This window comes from Anabrus simplex, chromosome 2, assembly GCF_040414725.1.
Source record: "Anabrus simplex isolate iqAnaSimp1 chromosome 2, ASM4041472v1, whole genome shotgun sequence".
Taxonomy (NCBI): Eukaryota; Metazoa; Arthropoda; class Insecta; order Orthoptera; family Tettigoniidae; genus Anabrus; species Anabrus simplex.
Window position 1 is genome coordinate 955,740,446 of NC_090266.1, and position 22,438 is coordinate 955,762,883.

Genomic DNA, 22,438 nt, shown 5'->3' on the forward strand with positions numbered 1-22,438 from the left:
CATATAAAGAGATCTGTAACCTTAATTTACAATTCCGTTTGCGATTACCCCAATGAAGATATTTCCTTACATAACCACGTAGGTACTTACTGATCCCCATGAGGAACTTTCACCACATCAACGTAGTAATTAAATCTGAGAGTACTTTTCCTCGTTGTTGAACTCCCCCTTGACTTTTTCACGCCGTTTACAATCGTATCCTTGCCTGCTGCCTGTCTCTCAACATTGTTGAAGTCTTTTTCGCAGTCGCCCTCAAATCTTGTAACGTATTTAGTGTTCTATACAGTAAAAAATCATCCACAAAAGGCCTTATCTCTGATTCCTGTTCTTTACTACATACATACATACATACAAAGAAATCAAAGCTCGAATAATGCTCCCTTGAAGAATTACCCCCTTAATGATTGCAGGATCGTATAAGGCTTCACCTACTCGAATTATCAGTTCTGTTTTCTAGAAATGTAGTCACCCGTTCACTCTTTTCCACTGGCGTGCGGTGAACACGTTCGTTACCCCAGCTGCAAAACTATGAAACATTCTCAGCCCCACCACGTTAGTTTCAAAATTCGTATTCACATAACAGAACCTACAGCAGATTTTAAGTAATTTCCTTACAATTTCACCATGGGACTCTTCGTAATCGTACGGTCATGATTTAACAGAATAGTAATAGAACTTACTTTTTGTTTCTTAACTTAAAAGCCTAATCTGAACTGACTGAGCAAAAGTTAGGCGTTTTACCGTAGCCTTAGTTTTACAGTTTCGGTCGCTTGCTGCGTGCAGATGGGCGTACAGTGACGATAAATGTATGAAAATATTCTTGATGAACACTGTTATATTAAGGAAATCCCATGACTTTTAGCAGTCTTGTTTTAAGGACACTCTTGTTAGGAAGGGAAATCCATAAAATACATTTACGCAGCAACTGAATTAGTACTGCTCAACGGAGCTCCCTTCTGTACTTCCTGGAAGGGATTAGTCAGACCGGGGAGCTCCCAGCTGGCCTGGAGGGCATGGCCGGCCTTGCCGTGTATTTTCGTCTGGTTTCCCAATGTGCCATCTGAAAGGTGTAGCAAGAATATTCCGTCTTTAGCCGAACCCAGAAGTTTCTAGCACTGTCATCAAGATCGGTAATGGGAGTAGTTGGAGTGGGGTGGCAGTAGTGTTGGCTATCGCCAGTGTCCCACCGGAGTGTGAGCGGAGTACTGGGTGTGCTTTGGCTTGGCAGTACCAACAGAGGAGTACTATGGGTACCGACGTGGAGTGATTGGAACTGGACGGCTAGTGCTGATTGTTGCCAGTGTCACGCCGAAGTCATCAGAGTATCGTCGTGTACTGTCTGTGTATTGCCTTAAGAGTACTGCGCGTGTACTACCGTGGACTGTAGACTGCCTTGGAGCAGTGTTAGCTGTTATTGTTGTCTGGCTATCACTGTCGAGTTGCTGTTGTGTGATCACTGCTTAGTTCCTGTTAACTAGTTCACTGTGTGGAGCAGCCACGTGAACTGCTGTGAATTACTGGGCTTTGTCTGGAATCGAACCAAGGAACAGTCGTGTGTTGTGGGGTCAGTTTAGTAGCCCTGTGTTCAAACCTATCTGCTTTCAGCTGTAGTATGTGAAGTGGCTGAGTGTGGGAGTGAAAGTGAAAGCCTGCCAATAAAGAATATTGCCCGTTCAGGTAAAGACTGTACAGCTGGAGTCCTATGAGCGACCGCAAATAAATAGCAATTAGTGGAATCTGGTCATTCATGGTTGAATGGAATTCTGTGTATCGTCGTTGAAGAAACATTCTTGTATGTTATGTCAAAATGCTCTTCCTGTGGGCATACACTATTTTCCTTAAGACTAGTCACTCCTCACAGCCACATACGGATATGCAGTCCTTTGGAACAATTTTCGTACCAAGCGAGTTGGCCGTGTGGTTAGGGGCGTGCAGCTGGGAGCTTGCATTCGGGAGATAGTGGGTTCGAACCCCAGTGTCGGCAGCCTTGAAAAGTTTCAGAGATTTCTCATTTTCAAACCAGGCAGTGCGGCAGAATGCTTGCGCCGTTACAATACATGCATTGAGACTCGCGGTCGTCACTGAAAAATTACTATGGGCTAAGGTGTTATGCGGTGTACGCCGAGTATGTCCATAAAGTAATAAACATGCATTTCCGGCCATTGGTTCCCTATCTGAAAATTATCGGTTGTGGACCCACTATCACCTGTTTCAATTTGACCCAAGACCCAATTTGTCTTTCTTTTTCGCGAAGGCCGCTCCCCCCCTCCCCCACCGCGTAGCAGTCGTCACTAATCTGCATTGCTACCGACGTGCTGTTAATTTACAAGGAAAAACGAGAGAGCTGTGAGGAGTGGGAAGTGATACAAGGAGTATCTGCCGGTTTCAGTGTCAACATGCAGGCCCAAGGCCGGAGTTTCTGTTTGGTAGACGGAAAAAAAACAGCCTACATGTAAAACCTGACATATTTCGATAGCACATGCAAGGATGTGGTGTCTGGATAGGTCTAGGTGTTTGTATTAGTTGAGAAGTGGTATCATGCACCAGCCACGAGCTATAATCTCGCCAGTCCAGTTATCAAGGGATCAGTCCGTCTGGGCACTGCCGTGACTAGCGCGGGTCTTGCCGGTTGCGGAGCCATGCGCCAATAGCCTCTAGGGCCTGCCGCACCGCTCCGCTCCCTTCGGGTCCCTCTTATCCAGTCTCCGATCGCGGAGAATAAGGCTAAGCCCGCCAAGGCGGGGGCCTCTTTTCTATCTGCCTGCGCCATGGCCCGGTAAACAGGGCAACTGCGATGCGAGGCCGGGTGGCCCTCCCCGCGCGCAGTTGCCTCACACAGGCGGCTCCTTAAGTGCCGCGCAGGCCGTGTAGTGATCACCCCCACAACGGTTGCACCGCACTAGGAGCCCACACCTATCCTGTCGGTAGCCCCACCTTAGGCAGCGAAAGCGCTGAAAGAACTGCCGAGGGGGACGTTTCGGTCTCACCTGACTGGCGCTACCCGCTGAGGTCCTCTCCTGCTTGGCTCCTCGGTCGACTGCTGTCCTAGGAGCAGTCCTGGGCTGCGGCTGGGTGGCCCTATCCTGGTGGGCTGGCGACGTAGTCTTCTTCCTGGTGCGGGGCAGCGCCTGCTTCCTGGTTGGAGGGGTCTCTTCTCGGCTGGGAAAGAGGCCTAGTCCTGATGGCCGTCCTTCCGGCCTTTTTACCCTGGGATAGCGGGTGGCCCCGCTGCAGTGCCGGCTTCTCTCTCATGGCTGGCGGTGGCGGCGTCTGTCGTTGCTGACACCTGATTGCGTTCCTGTCCTGCAGGGGCGGACATCGATGTCTGCAACTTGCCCGACTCGCTAGCAGGCCGGGACTGGGTAGCGACCTCTGAACGACGCGGGGCGTCCTCTTCCACTTTGTTGAGCCGGGCCGCTCGGCCTGAGTAGCGCAGTCGCGGCGCCAGGGGGTGGCGTGCTCCACCTCCGTGGTGGCGTCGCTGGTCTCCGGCGTGGATGGGAGGACTAAGTCGGTATTAACCGCGTTATTCCTTGTCCATCTGTCCTTTCTGGCCGTCTGGGTGGCAGCTGACCAGATCTCCGTCCTGAGAGTGCCGACGTTCACCCCCTGGTGCGCCGTCCTTCCCTGGTAGTCGGCCGACCTCGAACCGGACGGAAAGCTCCTTCGCCATGCTCTCCAGGAGCTCCGCGCTGTGGTGCCGGGCGATCAGGCCTCCCGGGAGAAAGCTCTCTATGCCCCGAGAAGCCGAGAAGGGGAAACTTTTGGTACCTCGGTAGAGGCGTTGCGGATCATATAGAGGACTATTCTATGGATGCGTCGCACCCCTCCTTGTAGTGCACGAGGTGAGCCTGGTTCTCTGGGGTCGCTCTGGTCTCCCGGAACTCGAAGCAATCAGGTGGGTCAAACCCGTCCCGGTAGGCGTTCCACTCCGTCTCGTCCGCTGTAGACATCCTGGTCCTCCTGAAATAAATCTCCTGAAAGAGAATATGAGCAGTCGGAAGTGCTCCAGCCTATGCTGGTAGTGTGCACTGAAAGTACTCACTGTAGACAAAGTTCTTTCGGAAATGTACCAACAATTAAAGTTGCCTGACAATGCTTGGAAAGTACAAATAGCCTGGCGAGGAGAGTGAGTTAGCGGGAAGCACGTACAATCGCGATCACAAGAATTCCGGGTGGAAAAGAAAACGGGGTAACGTTTGGGCGAAGATTCTGGCCAACCCCGAGGATGAAGAAGTAACAAAGACAACGCCACATGTGTTAGTCTTCCAGGAGGTGTGGCTTGCGACTTTGCGCACTGAGAGGTCACGCCCAACTCTTTTTCGGGAACTGATTAAGATGTTTCTATGGTTAAATATTCTGGCTATAATAGCTGTTTCTAATCAAGGAAAAAATGAACTGCAATTTAATTGCGATGACGTGTGCACGATGTAATCCCTCCCCAATATGACATTTGTTTGATCAGCGCTGACAACAACTTCATAGGAACGGCTTTCCAAACGCCCTTGCGTCTGTGATAATCGTAATTATTTAATGCCAGGTTATTTTCACTTCGGTTTTCGAGGATAACGATTAGTAGTATTTAACAGGGCCTATATTGACGAACATAAGGGTCATTCTTTCTTGAAGTGGTTGAGCGCGATGCTATTTGATAAGTCATAATCGAGACCGCTAACATTTCAGCCAGAACTCGCACTCAAGAATTACAAAGGAACTGGATAATTTGATCCTCGGTGAGTCGATATACACATTACGTCTGTTGCCTTGAAGGAGGTGCGTGGTTCCTCCCTTCATTCCGGTTCCCCTCTCCATTCATTGTCGAGCCAGTGGGACGTGTGAGCAGGCGGGGAAGAAAGTACCTTCCCCTCCGCATTTGTTTCTCCATGCTAGATGTCCTCGTACTTCAGTTTTCTCCACCTCCCCTCACACTTCAGATGTGTGCATGTGTTAACGCGTCTTTGGATGTGACCAATGAGAGAGAGAGAGAGAGAGTGTGTAACCAGGTACAGGGTGGTTCTGAGGGCTGTATTGATTTCTTGCCTGAAATGAATATTTCTGGCCACGAGATACTGAAGATTTTGGGTGTACGCCCTCTCGCTGTGACTGCCAAGCTCGTCATCTTAACAAAAGGTTTTTTCTCTTCTTCGGGGAGTTCCCGAAGCCTGCTCCCCCGCATGGCGATCGTCACTATTCTACAGTGCCTCCGGCATGCTATTAGTTCTAAGATGTGTGTGTGTGTGTGCATGTTTATTGGGTTATCCTATAATCAGGGGGTAGCCAGGGGGATTACTGGGGGTTAGAACCCCCACCCCCATCCCATGGTATGTTTACAAAAAGAAAATAAACTGACAATCTAAAAATTCGGAGACATAACCAACAGATCTGTGATTTACTTGTGTCGATGTCCTTATGACAAGCCATTCATGAACCTTCATTGTGTTCTACCATTTTGTAACCTCACCCCGCCTCCCGCCCCCCAATCAGCCGATCCTGGCAACGCTACTGCCTAGAATGAACTTAGAGCGGTAAAAGTGCTTTATTCGTAACACTATTCATACATAGACGATGAGTGAAATACAAATAGTGCTCCTTACCGATAAATGACAAAAGCTTATTGCCAGAATTATCACCACATTTGTTTGTTCGATTCAGTAATAAATTCATTGAAACCTTTGAAATATGTAAATAGCTTCAAGGCACTGCCATCGTCATGAGGACATGAGATGATGATGATGATGATGATGATGATGATGATGATGATCTAACACTAAAGCATTATAACCCTCATCATACACACAATGCATCAGTAATCCATGCTCATTGGTTGGTACCGCATTGAAACTTTTTTTAAGGGGCATGGTAGTAGTGGCACACTACAGGTTTCTCACCAATGCGGCCTCGGCTCTAATTCCAGCTATTGTATGTAGGGATTTTTGAAAAAAGTCCTGCCCCTGAGGTTCGGATTCCACGTAACACTGGAGGTTCCATGGTTATGATCAGGATAACAGGCACGCAAAACTGGTCGAAACTCACGAATCTCATACATCAGTGGGAATGTTGTAATTTAAATAAACTGGAAACTGTTGTTCTTGTAGCAAAAACCAGTCAATTGATGTTTGCCACAATCTGTTGGAGGTACCACTAATTTAACAGGAACCCGTGGCTTGCCAAAACGACTGCTGTACAAGCAGATGACCTGTAGATATTGGATACCACATGCTCAGCGTAACGAAATTCTGTTGTACTGTTTGACTTTCCTGGCCGGATCCGGTACCTCTTAAATTTGTTGCATTAGCTACTCCCAATGATGTGTTATATACTAAGCCATTGGCTACACTACTGTTTCTACAGAAACCAAACATACACCTTACAATTGTCATAAAGTAAAATGATCATAGAACTGATACAACATTGGAATCATCCACAACGAGCGTGTCGATGAATTAGCTGAAGGAGTACAAAGAACTGGAAAAGAACTATCTATTCCTTTCTGCCAGTAATCAAAAGGAGGCAATGCGTGTTTCAATAATTTTCTTTAGCTTAAAAGAGAAAGTTAATTTAAATTTACTGAGACAATGTAGCGTTCCGTATATTTTTCTACACAGATATAGCCTAGTTCGGGCAAACAAGGACAGATGCTCGTCAAATATCATAAAGATTCCGTGCGTTTTGGCTGTACTGTATGGGAGTACCATTTATGGACAACTGTGGTAACGCTATTCGATTGAGTTTGCAAATTAATATAGGATAACCAATAATATTATTGCCTGGGTTTTTGATGGGTTTAATTTTATTTCCGTGATTTCTGACCCGTATATCTGTAGTCATGTCCAGGTGAAATGTTTCTGTGTAGGTTTTCTGGTTTACTATGTTTATACATCTGTACATTATCTGCATATAAGTGGTATTTACGGTGTTTTAATCCGGAAGCTATGTCTTGTATATACTAAGAGAAAAATGGGGCCCAGTACATGCAAGTTCAAAGAGAACACAGAACGAATACATATTTCCATATTCCAGTTTAAATAAAAATGAACTAAATGAAGTTTGTTGAAATACTCTGGTCGATTCTCAGCAAACACGGTGAGAAAAGGGGGTGGGGTTGGGGAGCTGTAAGGGCGTGTTTGATTCTCCCGGAAGGGCGTAGACTCTGTTTGATTCCCCGTAAGGAAGTAGAGGAATTTAGAAACGGGGCTTCCACTTCTGAACAGGCGCATGGCGCTAGGGTTCATTGAACCTACACCAGAAATGAGTACCAGGTCAATTCGTGGTTCGAACTGTGAAAAATTGTCCTCCAGGTCTCGAGGGCTTTCAAGGCCTGTAAACAAAGATTGTTCTAACGCCAGATTCACCATAAAACGCAGGCATTCCGTGCTCGGCTTAATCCTGCATCTTCGGGCTCAGAAGTTGCGAGGAAACCAGCTTCGTTACACAGCTCCCCTAATAACATACCGTAAACAGATAGTCGTTTTTGTTTATCTGACGACATTAAAGCCATAATTTGTTCATTTGGAGTGTTGGTTAAGTTTTGAATGCTCGATAATTACGACACGTATATTTTCAAATCACCTCTTAGTTCAAAGATCAGAATTCTGGACTGAGTGGTAAACAGACTGTTTACAGATATACGTGTTTTCTGAAAATGTTTGCTTAGAAAAATTCGGGCAGTAGTAGGGACCGTAAGGAATGACATTGCAAAATGGTCGCACGGTCATGCGTCCCTTTTCCTAGCATCCACACAACATCCACGTGGGGCAACCATATCTCCGTGTTCGCTACATGGCAGTGCTAATACCGGAACCGCTGTAAGGGCCGGTGATTCATATTTGTGTGGTACTGGTATAACACCGTTGTTTACCTCAAGCAATACACTTCGGCAGAGAAGACTCTGTATGTCGTATACTGCAGAGCATAATCGTGTGGCTGACGGGCTCGACGGCTTTACAGGAGATTGTTTCTACCTAGACGGTGTCTGAACCATAGTACATTCAGTTCCTTAGATCAAAATCTTCGAGTAACGGTGCATTCAAGGTAGAAATGCCGTGGGAGTACTGTTTTGCGTTTCGTATTATTGCATTTTAACTTACTCTAATGTACACTCGAAATCTTCAATATCTCGTGACCAGAAATATTTATTTCAGACAAGAAATCAGTAAGTTACAGCCCTCAGAACCATCCAGTACCTGCTTACACTCTCTCATTGGTCACATCCATTAGACGCGTTAACACATGCACACATCTGAAGAGTGAGGGGAGGTGGAGAAAACGAAGTACGATGATATCTAGCATGAACGAATCACACGCGGAGGGGAAGGTACTTGCTTCCCCGCCTCCCCACACGTCCTAGTGGCTCGACAATGAGGGGGGAGGGGAAGGAAGGGAGGAACCATACGGCTCCTTCAAGGCAACAGACGTAATGTGTCAACTCAGTGAGGGTCAAATTCTCCAGTTTATTTGTAATTCTTGTGCGCGAAGTCTGGCTGAAATGTTAGCGGTCTCGACTATGATTTCATGATCAAATGACATCGCTCTCAACCACTGTAAGAAAAAATAACCCTTATTTTCGTCAATATAGGCCCTGTTAAATGATGATATTTTTATCACAATTTTTTAACTCTTGTCAGTGGATACATTTTAAAATTTTAAATATCCTGTATCATGTCGTCCATCTAGTTCCATTAGGGGCCGATGACCTTCGATGTTAGGCTCCTTAAAACAATCATCATCATCAATACTTTTTATACTCAAAAACCAAAGTAAAAATAACCTGGCATTAAATAATTACGATTATCAGAGACGCAAGGGCGTTTGGAAAACCGTCCCTATGAAGTTGTCAGCGCTGATCAGCAATTAAATGCCATATATTGGGGTGGGATTACATCGAGCACACGTCGTCGCAATTAAATTACTGGTAATTGTTTTCTTTGATTAGGAAAAGCTAGTAATAGCCAGAATGTTCAACCTGAGAAACATTTTAGTCAGCTCCCGAAAAATGGAGTTGGGGGTGACCTGATTGCGCAACGTCGCAAGCCACACCTCCTGGAAGACGGAACACACGTGACGTTGTTTGTTACTTGTACTTCATCTTCAGGGTTGGCCAAAATCTTCGCCCAAACGTTACCGGTTTCCTTTTCTGCCCGGAATTCTTGTCATCGCGATTGTACATTTCTCAGTCTGAATATTACTTTTGAGTGCCAAATGTTCGTCCCATTTTACTGGCTAACTTACAGTGGGGTCTGCATGCCAGGGGATGCCCGTACTGTGCAGCTCCAGGGATGATTCACATTATGGGTATGGTCACGGTGCAGTCAGATATCGAACTGATTTGATGGGAACTGTACACACTAGAGGTCACGGTACAAGTATGAGCAAGCATAGATCTTGACCGGAGCGTGACCGTACCGTTCTATGACTAGACCGGCAGTACGAATACACAACGTGCAGGCAGCCACAAAGCGAGCCTAGTGCCTTTTCAGTCTCCCAAAATAATTTTATAGCAGCAATTTTCTAGCTAATTCTATCTATTTTGAGAAGTACTTTGCTACAGAATTTTAAGTTCAGCTATTTGCTACATTTTTAGCTTTAAATTTTCGTGGCGTGAGCTAATTTGGCCCTCTGTTTTGTAATGCTTTTCTTTAGTAATTAATTGATTTCTGTAAATATTGATGGCGAATGACAAGTCTTTCTGCATGTTCCACTTATAGCCCAAACGGTGCAACGGTTATTAATTAAATCGCTCATTAGTCATTACACTATGGTTTCAGGACTACATTGCGTCATTACAGGCTATCAACCAGTCCATTACTCGGTAAATTCCTGACTTCCATCGGTTAGCTCGGACATGCTCAAGCAGGGCTTTCAGTCCCGCGGATGCCCAGTACTCGGCGTTGCTGACCTCTTGAGATAGTCAAGATCGTAAAACTTAAAATAGCGAGTATTTTAATGGTTATTTTGCGTCTCTTTACAGACGCAATATCTCGCTTCCACGTAAGCTGACTGGTTCGATTCTTGGCTAATATGAAATTTCCGAGGAGTCCAGTATCGTTGCTTCGGGCCGCACGTAAAACTGTACGTTCCGCGGATTACTTATATCACGATAGCTAGGTGTCTTGCTGCCGCAACTCCACACTATAAACAGGTTTGGATGCACAGTGTCAAGTTGCTAATATGTGACGTACAGTATTAAGGATACGAAAACAATTTTTATTTAAATTACTGAAGAATTGGGTAATTTGTAAAGTAGTAGTCAACACGACATATAAAGTCACTGAAGTGCCTTACCCCATAACTGGAAATCGTAAACATGATCATCTTGTTCTATGGAACCTTTAGGCATATTCACATCACAAGGTTCTCAAGTACCGGTACTTGAGCTTGCTGGTTGATTATACAACTCTGCTTTAGTCATCCTGAGCATGTTCTCAGACGGTTTGAAATCTTTACACATACCGGTACCACTGACTCGAACACACTGACTGCCCAGCAAGCAACCTTTCACCGTAGAAGTAATTAGCCTTGCTGGAAATATACAGATTGGCATTCACTGCCCGTCTATTGTTAAAAAAAATGGTACGAGGACGTTATTCCTGTATCTCTGCCCAGTGATTATGGTTTCAAAAACTGATAGTAGGTAGGACACCACTACTGATCTACATAGGAAGCCAATAAACCAGTGAATGATAGGTACGACCGATGGTAATGCTGTAAAATTCAAAATTGTAATTTAATAATCGTATAATAATGGTGCGACATCTGTAAAGGCTTGGTGCTAACCTAATCAGGATGAAATGAAGGGCGAAGAAGTCATAAACACTCGGTACCCCGAGCCAGGGAAATAGAGTGAGGGATTTGATTCTGAGAATTGAACCGGGGCCATTGGACAAAAGGCAAGCATTCTTTGCAATATAATATGAAATGTTGAAAAGCTTCTTCAAATTGTCAAACCTGTTAGAATCAATTTTCTTTGCACGCATGGCCAGAGGTGTTGTTTGTTGATGCTTGTTCTTTAAAGGGGCCTAACGTAGAGGTCATCGGCCCAGGGGTGTTTTTTATGGAAACAATGTTGTATTACAAGCTACCACACAGTTTGTATTGTAAACATTTTTCTTACGAATCTCTAGTTTAAATGTCCCTGTAAAACCAGTTTTTGCTTTTGAAAATTGATATGAAGAATTTTTAACATGCAATTTACATAGTCATTTATATAGTCTTATCAAATGCTAGCCAAGGCAGTTCCTTACACCACTCTTCTTTGAACTTTCTTTACTTGGTTGTAGACCTACTAGGAATGTTAAATTTCTGACTTCAGGTTTAACTTCATTTACTGGCTGTCTTGCTGACTTACTGAAAGCCTGAAATCCTGTGCTGATTATGGAAGAACCAGTTATTTTCAGACTCTTTTTCTCCTAATACCCACTTATGTAAGAGTTGTGACCGAGCTTGATAGCTGCAGTCGCTTAATTGCGGCCAGTATCCAGTACTCGGGAGATAGTGGGTTCTAACCCCACTGTCGGCAGCCTTGAAGATGGTTTTCCGTGGTTTCCCATTTTCACACCAGGCAAATGCTGAGGCTGTACCTTAAGGCCACGGTCGCTTCCCTCCCACTCTGGCCTGTTCCTGTCCCATTGTCGCCATGAGACCTATCTGTGTCGATGCGACGTAAAGCAACTTATAAAAAATTAAAGAAATGTGAAGAACTGTCAACTTAGCCTGGTTTGATTAGTCATTACACTTAGCCTACAAACATGAAACGCAATAAGAAACCTATCACAATATTAAATGCCCGCATACACAAGATTAATGATTTATACGCATAAACCCTGCATTTATTAAAACTTAAATAATGGCAAAGAACATGCATGGAACCGCTAAAATATAACACTATCACAAATTCATTGTACTTTTACCTACATGCGACTGATGTAATTAGTTCTAAATTCTTCCACCAAACGCTCTGCTGCTCTGACGATAACAGGAAAATGAGCTGAGATGTATATTTTTGTTTGGTCCCATTTATTTTCAAGATGATCATGACTTGGCTTTAAGCTTGTTCAATGATATTATGTCATATGTCGCAAGGCTTTTGTTGCAGACTGATGGTTAGGTGAAGAAAGTAAAAGAAAAAAAACTGAAATGATTTTTTTCGGGGGACTGAAACTTTGTCGCCAGTAGCAAAACACTCGGTTGCAACTCGGCAGGTACGAAAAGTAGGCAAACGGAAATTACCAGCAAGAGGATGCGTCAAAAAGCAGTGCTTCAGAAAAATTAATGGAATATTTACTAACCAAAGGATAAAAGTGTACCTCATTCCATGGACAAGGATTTTCTTTGATGGATTCTACTGTAAAATCCTTCGACCCAATGGACCAACATTTCATAAAGTTTTTTTCATTAGTAAGTGATGTGGAGATGAAGTATTTAATACAAAATCAGAACATACCATTTATCAGCACCCGCCACAATACCGCGCACCTGCACCATTCAATAAATTCAATACATTTCAGTTTTCTGTGGCATCCGCGTCAACTTTGTTATATTAGCTGGTAACTACTGAAGGATCTATTGTTTAAAAATAGGGACTAGTTTTTTTTTTCAATAGTCGGGTTAGTTTGTGGTAAAACATTATAGACAATGTAAATAAAATATTTCATTTAAGATTAATGCAAGTGGGAAATATTCTGTTACCTCAAACACACATCCAGTTTCTGCCTTGGAGTTGTGGCTTCTCTAAATATTGAGTTTGTTTTCTGAAGTTTGGAAACAATTTGACAGGATCATTTCAAAGGTACCAATGTTAATTCTGAAGTACTTCAAAAATGTACTTGTCCATCAAGTGAGGAAAAGGGGGTATAAAATTCCCCTTAATTTTTCTATTAATTAAACTTGGATGTATCCAACATGTCCTCCTCTTACATTTTTTGTTTAAATTTCTTCTTCATCTAGTGAAATCACAATTGCCAACTCTCGTAGAGAACTCGTATGACATTGTTACAGAAACAACAACCTGATCTCAACTGAGTGGTCAAGACTGGAGCTTGCCTCAAGTTGGTTCGTCCTAATGTGCATACCTACTGTTTGTGATCGGACCGTGACCGTGGCGTGAGCATACTGTGACCGTAACCATAGTGTGAATCATCCCTTAGGAGGCTATGTTAGCAATGATCGGACAAAGGTTTTAAGTAGCGTGGGAGGCAATGCGAGAGAACTGAGTTATTAAAGCAATTCAACTATTTGGGAGGTTCTAAATGAAGTGTCATTCATTCTGTAGAAAACTGATGGAGGCTATCTTGCTCGTACATGCTTTGCTCAGTGGTTTTTGCAGCGCACGTTTAGCTGGGTCCACACTTGTAGCAGATCAGTGTATCTGTATGTATCATGATTGGCGTTGTGAAAACAGTTTTGTGTCAAATATGATACAATGATCGGATCGGGGATGTTCCCACAGAATCTGTCTTGACGTCGCATCAAAGGGCAGATACCGTACATGATACAGATACGGACAGTGTGGACGGAGAGTTTCCCCGATCACCACTCCTTATGGCTTCGTGTGCTGCCCATGCTCAGTCCCCATCACTCTTCCCTTTGCTCCTACCCTATCAGTGTTGCCAAATTAGCTTTTCCGCTAAATCTAGCTTATTTAATCTAACGTTTAGCGGCAAAAAACCCCACAAAAAAACAATATTCCTGCTGTAGTTTTTCCCCCCTGCTAAATCTAGCATATTTCCTTCAACGTGCCTCATTCCACTTACTTGTGGGTGGCTCCTCGCTTTCGACTATCCTGTCTGGCCTCCCTTGGTCAACTCTTATTTGCTGACCCCGATGGTGTTAGGTGTCGAGGCCTAGGGAGTCTTTTGGTCTCACGCCCTTCATGGCTCTTGTCTTTCTTTCGCCGATATCTTCATTTCTTGAAGTGTCGGACCCCGTTCCATTTCTTCTCTGATCATTGTACTTCCTCTGAAAGCAACCACCACCACCACCACCCTCTCTCTCTCTCCCCCCCACTCTCTCTCTCTCTCTCTCTCTCTCTCTCTCTCTCTCTCTTGCTCTCTCTGGTATATGCTATGCTAGAAACAGCGAAACTAGCTATGATTATGGTAGGTAACTCACCACTGGTCCTGCGGGAGCATGGATTGTGCCTTTATAATATTATGACATCCCTTCTCGTACTTCAGTTTTACTACCATCCGATTACCTCACAACACTTGCTTACTTGTACCTGGCTCCTCGCTTTCGTCTATGCTATACGACCCCTCTTGGTAAACTCTTGTTCTTTTTGGACCCCAACGTATTAGGCCACGGGGCCTAGGAAGTCTTTAATTTTCACGCCCTAAGTGGTCTTTGTCTTTCTTTGGGCGATATCTTCATTTTTCAAAGTGTCGAACCCCTTATACTTTTTCTCTTAGTTTTTCATGAATGATGGTTGCCCAGTTGTACTTCCTCTTACAAAAATCACCACCTGTCAGGACTAGCTCAGTGTACATATTAAATATCCATGGTTTGTGGTTATGGTACGGTAGTTTGCTAATTGAACAGAACAGTTTCATTCTCTACCCAGTAAGCAGTGTTATAAATACGTGGCTTATTTTTTTTTCTTTTCTAGGTCTGATTTAGCTTTTCCTAGTTTATATTCGATGATCTAAGTTATTGAATTAAAATTGTTTGCAACTCTGTACCCTATCTACCGTCTTTCAGACTTGGTTTCATTTCGTATCAACCTTTGTTTGGGGATCTTCCGATCTGAAGAAAAATGGATTCGGAGTTGTCCATGGAAAAAAGTTGATACGTTATTAACAAATGAGTCTCGCAAGACCCAAAGGATCCACATGACTGTAATCGGTTTGAAAAGAATGACTCATGGGAGGAAATCGTGAGTTACGTTGAGAGCCCTATCAAATTATGCAAAAAGAATATGGAGTATTATCTGCTAGCTGCTGTTAGAAGATATTGCAGCAGCCAACTGTAGCTGGAGAGCCATTGTCACTATATCGAAGCAAACACTCAACTGACCGATGGGTGGAAAACTAACACATGTGATACAGATCGGGCAGCCTTGTCAAGACAGCTGTATCATGATTGCATATAGGTTCCTGATGCAGATACATTGATCTGATAAAAGTGTGGACCCGGCTTTAGATGTATACAGTAGTCTCTCAGAAAAGAATTGAGCGTGTGGTAATTGTATGTTCCTTGCATTTAATATTTTATAGATGTAATTTTAATGGTCAAAATATAATTCACCTCCTGTCCAGAAACAAAGCATGTGGATACCCACAACAAATCTACAGGTTCAGTTGTTCCTGAGAAAAGATTACCGGCGTTGAACTTGCAGAAGACCATGCACTCATTCTTTGAGAGACTGTACAGTACATGATTTTGCGAATCCTTTTGCACAGCACATATCTTTTCTCTCATGTTGAGAGGACATATAAAGGAATGAGACATGCTACTATTTACTTATGTTAACTTACTGCAAATTCATAAATAACACCAAAAACTCCAAACAAATACACGTACTCTTATGACAGAATCAGTAACTCCAGGTCCCTCAGCTAGACAGCTGTCTCTCGATATCTTGCAGACTGTCTTGTATTATCTTGAACTGTATTTGGCCGTATTCAAAATAAATTTTATCCTCGGTAGGGCAGGTCACCCATGGATGTCAACTCAGACTTGCACCAGGCCTCTCCTGAGGCCATACACCATTATTACACACTGCCCTCAATAATGCCATCGAGGCTGTTCTAATAACAGCAAGAGAAAAACTGCATAGCATATTTGTTAGGTACTTGTTAGAGGGCTTTGGACCGGGCTAGTTGGCCGTGTGGTTAGAGGTGCATGGCTGTGAGCTTGCATCCGGGAGATAGTGGGTTTGAATCACACTGTCAGCAGCCGTGGTTTCACATTTTCACACCAGACAAATGCTGGGGCTGTACCTTAATTAAGGTCATGGCCGCTTCCTTCCTTCCAACTCCTAGGCCTTTCCTATCCCATTGTCGCCATAAGACCTGTGTCAGCGAGGTCATGGCCGCTTCCTTCCTTCCAACTCCTAGGCCTTTCCTATCCCATCGTCGCCATAAGACCTGTGTCAGTGCGACCTAAAGCCACTAGTAAAAAAGAAAAAAAAAAGAAAAAAAAGAGAGAGGGCTTTGGACATGATTCTTTTTTTCTTTAAAAAATATAAGAGTTGATGGGGAAAAAGGTAATAACTCTTGCCTCATTGAAAGCACATTGGCCTCTATTTAGAAATCAGGATGTCTAACCGTATACCTAGAACAGAAAACTGGCGTTTAACACGGGAATCCTCCAATTGGTACAGCAGAGAATTGCAGATAACGTTCCAAAAAGAGAAATATTCCCCATGTATTTCTGGCATTGTTCTGCTGTCTTGATCGGATGTGAACATGCAAATTGCCTTTGATCTGATGTATTAGGTCGAAAAGAATGAACTGCGGTTGAACAGAAGATAAATCTTTGTATGACTTTAGGATTGGAGGGAAGTCTGTAATAGTGCAATCTGTTCAAAGTACCTACATGTTATATACTGCAGACTTCAGGCAATGTATTTATAACACTCACAGTCGCAAAGTTTTCCAGTCGCTGCAAGTAAGCGACATTCCACATCATTAGATCGAGAGAATAAGTGCAGCTTGTTATGGACTACTAAGCAAGTTATCCATCGCAGCATTCCTAAAGCTGTTTAAACTGAAGGCCATAACCCGTTGCAACCAGGGGCAGATCCAGGGAGCAGTTTCTTGGGGGGTGGGGGCTTTGACAGTCCTAGTGGGTACGAAAATTTGACAGGAAGGGTGGGGGTGGGTTTCGGAGCAATCACCAGATATAATTGACACTGCTTTTTGCTTCTTGACACCAGACAGTAAATCAGTTAGTCTATGGTTTATTTGCAAATAATTGTTAGCCCTAGTAGCAAATTTCAGGTAAAATGATCTAGTCCTAGGCTGCCTGCATTTGTTTCATTATTCAGTTTTATTCAGACAGATAACGATAGTAAACCAAAGCTGTACTGGGTAACCTATGGCAGTTTTTAATGAATTTTGTTTGGTGGTACATTTACTGTCTACCAGAGATCTTGAAGGGAGCAACATTTTAAGACAGGGCCTCTCAAACGCCCAAAATCTCACGCGTGCAGAGCGAGGCGCAAGAGCTCCGTGCACTGTGCATCGGTGCCGCTCGGTATGGCTCGGATCAACGCTTCGTCTCCGGGCTACTCGGCTATGCTCGGCTCTACTCGGCTATGCTCGGCTCTACTCGGCTATGCTCGGCTATACTCGGCTCAACTCAGCCCGGATTTGGAGCGCTACGGCGCAAGTGGGGGAGAGGGAGACAGGCGTGAGGAAAGAGAGAGTTAGCGCTATTGCTCCAAATCGAGGAGTGGGGGGTCTGCACTCTGGTCAACCAAGCCAAGTCGTCTTTTGCACCGTGCACAGTGCATGCACCACGCGCATGCACCCTGAGAGGCCCTGTTTTAAGACATGGAGTGCCAGGGATTTTGAATTTTTTGAGCCATCAGAAATCTCATGCTGCCAGATTGGTGTGAGAAATGTAAGAGGGCTGGGTAACCAAGGCTGGAGGGGCTTAAAGAAGAGAGGCCAAATTACCTGATTTGCGGCTATCAATATTGGGACAGTTACTGGACGCAGCCGTGAGTCGGCCGACTCACCAGTTACTATGGGTAGACATAGCATGTATCCAGTAGACAAAGTAGAAGGGTGCGAAAGCCTGCGACAGTGGTGAAAGATACAAGCTCTTTATAATGTGGCAAATCGTGCTGAAATGACGTGCAATTGCAATCTTGGAGACTGAGATGTTACTTGGGTAGACTGCATATCCCATTGCTTGATTGGCTTCACAGTTGTCACCGGTTCAACAATAGCATGCATTGGCTTTTGTTGTACACCACAGGTAGGATGCCCTGTAGAGGAACATGATGAGTTTTGGACAGAACTGGAATCATACAGCCAGTCTTTGGATGCCAGCGAACCTCTGTTAATCGGTGCAGACCTCGACAGCCATGTTGGCTTCTCAAGGGATGATTTTGAAGAAATGGATGGTGGATTCAGGTCTGGTGTGCATAACGAAGCTGGTGAACATGCCTTGGAATGAGACATGGCAAAAGTAAATGCATTCTTCAAGAAACTCCTGTCCCACATTATCACATGTAGCAGTGGTTGTCACAATTCTCAAACAGATTACTGGACGGTGAAGAGGAAGGATCTGAGGCTAGTATTGGACTGTAGAGACACAATTGGACAATATTGCTCCTCCGCATAGACTCCCTAGTTCTTGAATTGTAGCTTCACCTTCGTCCACCTGTCTGACCTGTCACCACCGAACGCATCAAGTGGTGGAAGCTTCATGACGAAGTAACAGTACTAAAGGATATCTGTCCCCTTCTGAATATGGACTGCCTTGTGAAGGATGCATTGGGTAAAATTGCTGAAAGAATTCAAGAGTGCAAAAGAAATGGTAAGACTGACGAAACCAGGAAAGCATTTCATGGACACAGGTCTGGTTGTGAAATGACTAGGTATAGCATGCAGTGAAATCAAAGATCGCCAACAAGAACTGAAACTGATCTGGTCCACTATAGGACACTCAAATCAGTCCCCAAACACAGTAGCAACTGCCAAGGAAAATTTATTTTGTGACCTCTATGAACAAATAGATCAACCTGGAGGAGCCAGTGCTATCTGTGGCAACACCAAATCTTGACATCGAACCACTGAAGATATTGGTCATGTCACAGTGCATTTGACGTTTGAGTGGGAGTTCATCAAGGATGTGCCCTGTTAGCACAGTTGTTTATTTTGTACGTGGACAGAGTAACTGCGAACCTGCAAACATTCCATCCACTTGGAAGACAAGTATCACCGTGCCAATCGGGAACTGAGAGTGATGTTACTATCTGCGTAAACTACCGCCCAATTCTTCTCTGCCACACTGTGAGAATCTTAAAGCAGGTGATTAACTGGCTAACGACTTACGAAATAGGCTTAATTTGTTTACCCATTGGAAGACAAAGCTTGAAACATTTGGATTGCAGCTTAACCTCGCAAAAACAACCTGGAATGTGGCACCCAGGTCAGAGACAATATATTGATAAGACATTCCACTACCGAAGACATCTGCATTCAGTTACCTTGGCTCCTGTGCGACGGGCTGAAGTAGTGCCAGGTCATGGGTGTCGTAGTTCTAGACTGAAAGATCCCGCTGTCTCAAATCGAATGTCAACTGCAGTCTTTTGGCCAGTGATACTGCCTGTCTGCCAGCAAGAGAGGCACGAACACTTCCTGCACTTAAGGGACGGACGCTGGTAGTTGCGTGATAGCTTGCCTAAACTATGAACTAAGGGGTCAGGAACACCCTTAAGAGTTGCCCTGATTCCTGAAAAAACAAGAGGAAGGTAAATTGAGGTGGCATGGTCAAGGGGCCACAGCTGACACAGAATCTATTGCGAAGCATACTTACTCAGCCCAGACGGACAACTGCCTCAAGGCAATAACACTGGCATGGCATCTCTGCCACTTTGCCATCGATCAAGACAAAAAGTGTGATACATCACTGAAGAAGACTATATGCTATTCGTTGGCTCAGCATGACTGTTCCTGACACCAGGACAGCTACTTGTCAATGCCGTGGGGTTAGCACAACACTTGCAGCTGGGACACATGATCATAAGCCACATGCACACAAACAATTCTAAGTTGTCACATAATGTGTGGTGCCACAGTAGCTCAAATTTCCACTGCTGTTGCTGAGGGGTCTCACTGGGACATTCAAATGTGGGGATCATCTCTCACTGTTGTCTATTGGGTTGGTGCTCTCTCAGATCTCAGAGCATATATCCTTTAATTTGACCACTGCAGTTTCCCCCTCCATTGTATAACGGTAACACTATTAGCTGCCGTCCTCTGTGTGGCCCGGGTTCAATTCCTGGTACTTCCAGATATCAAAGAATGGCAGGGATGTTCCTGAAGAGCTGCACCACATTGGAGCAAGAATAAGGTTACTTTACTACTGCAGTTCTACACGTTGCACTGTAGATGCATTTTGGCCAACACTGATAACCCTTTCTCTCACAGACCAATTGTCCAGGCCCTCTAAACCAGCGTTATTTGTTGAAATCCTTCTCGTTCCAATTGGAGAGACATGTTTCACAAGTGAGCACTTTGCAATACTGCAGCCACTAGACTTCACATCAACTGAGCTCCATTAGAGGTGGATCATCGGTGACCAGTGGAGTGGGGAGAGCCGTATGAACAGTCAGACTTGAAACTGATATCTCCAGTATCACAAACCATACTTTTCTTGGTGCTGCATTTTGTTTTCACCAATGTACATTGAAAGTATATCCTCCACTATGTACAGTACTTACTAATGTATTAGTAATTACTGGAGGTAGATGTTGACAAGCTAAAAATTCACTGAAAAATATCAATGTCCTTAAATTTATGGAAAATAGCTATAAAATTAGTAAAAAGACTTAATTATTTGACCAAACTGAATTTTGGTGAATGTGTAACTGAGTTTAATAGCAATTTATCCCAGTTCTATTTGCTGCACAGCTTTCTACTGAATTATCTCTTCTTTACATTACTACTACTACTACTACTACTACTACTACTACTACTACTACTACTACTACATTTCCTTTCCTGAAGGGGGAGGCAGGCCTCTTAGATGGTGATGCAGTCTCTCAGGCTGGGAGATTTATGGTGAAGGAGATGCATGGAGAAGGTGAGGGGTTTGGCTGCCATGGCCTGTACTAGGAACTGTCCTGGCATTTGCCTTAGTGCAGGAGAATGGAAAACCACAGAATACCATTCTCAGGACTGCAGACGGTTGGGGCCAGCCATGAGGTCCTGCCCCGTCCAGTCTCCCAAATGCAGAGGCGTAGAGCCATGGCCGTGGCCATCCCTCCTCTGCTTGGTTGGCCACTCAGAGTGCAGAGCTGTTGGACCACGGACCAGCCGTTGCCACTTAATGGGCAGAGACCCACTCTGCATCTACCGACCTGTACATGAAAGTATATTTAAATATACATGTAATGATTTCGCTGATGTAGTGGCAGTATTTTGTTCCTAAAGAACCTGGGAACACTTGTTCTTCACCCTCATCACAGCTTTCGGATGGTTTTCTTGTTTAATGTGCTGTTGTACAACAAACTTTCTTTCCAGATCACTTTAACACTACAGTTTAAAAAATTAAACACGCCCATCTGTTGTAAACACATCTTTCCAAATTCATTCACTAGCTGAATTAAAAATGCACTTTGTGGTGGTTTCACTTTTGATGTTTTTCTTGCATGGAACTCCTCAGGAGTATGATTCTGTACTGAAGTATGAAGTTACATAACTGTTTCCAATCCCTTCTTGTTTCCATTTGTTTTTGGCCTTGAGGTATGCAGGGAGGTGAATGCTCATGCATTGCTTGTGCTTGAGACAGCTTAGGAAATACTTTCTCTTAATTATCAAAAGTTCTGTATTGTGTACATGTACATATCTTGAAAACACAACTCTCAGGCATAAATCCTTTCCTTACCCTTTCTTTGTCTCAAACTGCTGGCCAATTTGCTTGGTCACAAAAAATATTAGCAAATTTAACCAGGTTTATAATTTATGTTGACACGTGTGGACTTTTATCAGTCCAACAAAGACTGAATACATAAGTTAAACATTCTAGAATGATGTAAAAGTTCTCAGTATACTGCATATTAATGTAAAACCCTGTTGAAAGATAAAATAATGACCAATTTCTTCTGGGTGCTTCAATATTTTTGTCAGGTAATGTAGTTGAATAATATTTTATCAATGGGAATTTTCTTCTTTCAGGTTCTTTACATCTTCATTCGACTATTTTGAGAAGCAAGGAATACCTGGACCAAGACCAACTCTTGTTTTTGGCAATTGGTGGAGACTTTGGCAGAAGGTAAAATGTTTGTAAATTACATGATAAATATCACTGTGTTAACCAGTGCTAATATTGAAGTAACATAATCCATCCATGTTTCAGTTCATCGGTGAGGAAGATCTCAAGAATGTCAAACAGTACGGCAAGGTTTTTGGGTATGTTAATGGTTACTTTAATTACCCGTATTTTTATTTCTTGTTGGGTACTGGTATTTGTTAGTAATGCTCATTGAAGTACTAGATTTCATTTAGGTTTGCAAAGGGTAAGGGAGGGAATACTGAAAGCTAGACTACCTTACCTCATCCATATTGAAGGTTTGAACTTCAACTTTCCTACAAAATAAGGTTAATTGTTCAGTAGATATTGCTTTAGAATTATTGTTACATGTTCAAAAATTTTCATTTTTCATGAAATACATTTCTTTCTCCAGGTTGTCAATTGTGGGTTTAATTCATTCTAGTTGGGAAAAAAACCCATTTAATTCTAAATTCTGCAAGTACTTTTTTTTTTA

General features: G+C 43.6%; 1 protein-coding gene across 1 annotated transcript in view; it reads left to right on the forward strand.

The window, feature by feature from the left end:
* LOC136863213 (cytochrome P450 3A16) overlaps positions 1 to 22,438 on the forward strand; it is a 193,029-nt gene that overhangs the window by 88,601 nt on the left and 81,990 nt on the right. Inside the window, exons 2-3 of the mRNA XM_067139583.2 lie at positions 21,849 to 21,945; positions 22,030 to 22,082. Coding sequence (XP_066995684.2) covers positions 21,849 to 21,945; positions 22,030 to 22,082 — 150 coding nt within the window. The remainder of the gene's footprint in view (positions 1 to 21,848; positions 21,946 to 22,029; positions 22,083 to 22,438) is intronic.